Source organism: Theobroma cacao, chromosome 10 (genome assembly GCF_000208745.1).
Source record: "Theobroma cacao cultivar B97-61/B2 chromosome 10, Criollo_cocoa_genome_V2, whole genome shotgun sequence".
Lineage (NCBI taxonomy): Eukaryota > Viridiplantae > Streptophyta > Magnoliopsida > Malvales > Malvaceae > Theobroma > Theobroma cacao.
In genome coordinates, this window is record NC_030859.1 from 17,636,475 (window position 1) to 17,639,620 (window position 3,146).

The 3,146-nt window shown below is 40.9% G+C and overlaps 1 protein-coding gene across 1 annotated transcript; it reads left to right on the forward strand.

The window, feature by feature from the left end:
• On the forward strand, positions 569-2,914 carry LOC108663566. Its single transcript, XM_018128676.1, has 2 exons — positions 569-575; positions 1,289-2,914. The coding sequence occupies exon 2, from the start codon at positions 1,295-1,297 to the stop codon at positions 2,696-2,698; it is 1,404 nt and encodes a 467-aa protein (XP_017984165.1). The 5' UTR covers positions 569-575; positions 1,289-1,294; the 3' UTR covers positions 2,699-2,914.

A 3,146-nucleotide genomic window follows, 5' to 3' on the forward strand; every position in this document is an offset into this window, starting at 1 on the left:
ATGAGAGGGGCACGGTAACTCAATTATATACTTACCTCCGGGGGGAGATGTTGGGTGAAGTATCTCCTGAGGTATGATTTGAGTGCACCTCACGTTCGGGCCACCACGTGAGAGTGAGACTCAGCCAACGCCAAGGAACGGCTGTGTGTCAGATGTGAAAACATGTTTATGGGTATGGGTCATTGAACAGCCTTGGCGGTCTCAGTGGGATACCTTGACGAAGGTACCCGCGAGAATGATATTGGCAGGGGCCAAGTTTAAAAAAATTCATAAGTCGGGGAAATTTTGATGAAAAGAAATTATTTGGTATAGATTGAAACGAATTTTGTGTTATGAACATTATTGAGATATAACGTTTTTATATTGTCTCCATCTACTCGGCTTTAGATGCTTTTGATGGTAATTGTTTACTCACTGGGATTATTTAATCTCACCCCTCTTCCTATCCATTTTTCAGGCTCAGGACAGTTTGTTGATAGTTGATTAAGACGAGAATTAATCTCGGAGTTGCATCATAGGAAGTAAGGGTTCGTAGCTCTACACCTTCTTGGTTAGTTGGGGGCCCACGTGTCACTGTAAACGAAATTTCATACTTTAATTATCTTTATTACTATATGAATAAATTTATTTTACTCTTACGCTACAAAAGTTATTTTAGGAAGACTTTGAAAATATTGTGTTTTAAGAAAATAGAATATTTTATTTAATGTTTTTATTATATTCAAATAGCTATAATTTTACTTTAAACGAATGTTTTAGACTTCAAAATTTAATTTAAATCATGAAATATGTGTTTCCACTTACATATTACATTTTTTCGGATTTCGAAATTTCAAAAAAAAAATGACGAAAATGCCCCAGTGAGCTAGAAAATAATATTTTTATTGTTTTGAGTTGGAAACAACTTATGATTTCTTGAAATGCGAGATTTAATAACTGTCGCTCACCGGGGAGATGCGGAAGTTGATGCTAAGCCTTGCGGGGTTTCGATCGGCATTCGGGGTAATGAGTGCTTATCGGGACGTCGCGGCGGTTGTCACGGGCCCGATGGGAGTTCCGGGTCGTGACAATTAGATTGGTATCAGAGCATGGTTTAAAGATCAAAGATTTTGATTTTAAAGCTTTGGATTTCAAAGTTTTTGATTTTAAAGTTGTTTTAAGAAATCCACACTGACACTGCGTGGCCCAAGTTAAGTTAAGTTAAGTAAGTCAAGTTAAGTTAGGTTATATCGAGTTAGTTGCATATAGAATTTAAAGTCATCTAAGTCTATTCCATTTCTTATTGTAGAGTACCATGCCTCCTCGACGTGGGCGTCCACCTCTCTATAGGTCAGTAGGGAGGGGAAGAGGCCGTGCTAGACTTAGTCAGCCAGATCCCGTGGAAAGGGAGTCTGCTGCACCTACTTTTCGAGCAGCACCTGCTGTTGAGCCTACTGAGATTCCTCCACCTCCTCCACCACCTACTGCTACTCCTGGTGTTCATGCCATGTCTCTTGAGGCAGTCCAGGCATTAGCAGCTTTTCTTAATGTCATTATGGGCCAAGCTCAAGCTGGTCGAGTCCCTCATACTGTTCCCCCAGCAGTATCTCCAGTGCCACCACCACCACCTCTTGTTCCACCACCAGTGCCAGATGTCTCCATTTCCAAAAAGCTTAAGGAAGCTAGGCAGCTGGGTTGCACTTCTTTTGTTGGTGATTTGGATGCAACCGCAGCTAAAGATTGGATTACTCAGGTAACGGAGACATTTGTGGATATGAAATTGGATGATGATATGAAGTTAATGGTGGCCACAAGATTACTAGAGAAGAGGGCTCGTACATGGTGGAGCTCGGTAAAATCACGTTCCATTACTTCGTTGACTTGGATAGACTTCCTACAAGAATTCGACGGTCAATACTACACCTACTTTCATCAAAAAGAGAAGAAGAGAGAATTCCTAAGTTTACAACAAGGGAATTTAACCATAGAAGAGTACGAGGCTCGTTTTAACGAGCTGATGTCATATGTGCCAGACCTGGTGAAGTCTGAGCAAGATCAAGCTAGTTATTTTGAAGAAGGGCTCCGTAACGAGATCAGAGAGAGGATGACTGTGACAGGCCGGGAGCCTCATAAAGAAGTTGTACAGATGGCTTTAAGGGCCGAAAAACTCACGAATGAAAATCGGAGAATGCGAGCTGAGTTTGCAAAGAGGAGAAACCCGAATGTATCCTCTAGTCAACTGCCCAAAAGAGGTAAGGACACATTTGCTTCTGAGAGTACTGTTTCTGTTCCGGTGATATCTCCTCGACCCCCACTTTCACAGTTACAGCAGAGACCTCCGAGATTTAACAGGTCTGGGATGAGTAGTACTTCCGAGAAGAGTTTTGGAGGTTTAAATAAATGCGAAAAATGTGGGAGATATCATGTTGGGGAGTGTTGGGGCATAAGATGCTTTCATTGTGACCAGCCGGGCCACATTAGGAGTGACTGCCCACAGTTAGGACGGGCTACAGTAGCTGCTCCATCCCCACTAACTCATACGGATATGCAGAGGAGAGATTCCTCTGGAGTACACCCGAGGCAGGGGGTAACTGTACGATCTGAAATGGGTAGCAACACCCCAGCACAACCACCTTTGAGGCCATTGACTCGTTCTTCAACAAGAGTTTTCGCTGTAACGGAAGATGAAGCACGAGTCCGATCTGGAGAAAGTGAGTGAAAAGTTAGACGAAGGTGTAAAATAGTGATAGGGGATGTAAATACCAAGTGATGGACGTGTAAATAAAGGTTTCAAGAATAATATAGTAAATGAGTTCATATGGAATATGGTTGTAAGAATTTCTTACTATATTGTGGAAATTAGAACTCAAAAATACTTGAGGTATACAAAGTTCAAATGAACTTAAATCTTAAGCAATAAATTGATGTCGAAATACAAGAAGGATACAAAGCAATATAGAGGCACGAAAGATGATTAAGGACAAAGGGATGACTCTGAGGAATTATGATACTGCATCGTATGCGATGATTAAATCAAGATAGATCTTGGATGCATAAATGGGATTATAAAGCATATACACATATGTGGGGTTGATATTGTGATTAACTAAAATAAAGAATGATTTTTAGTGAATTAAGATTCCCTATAAAGGAGATAACAGGAGAAG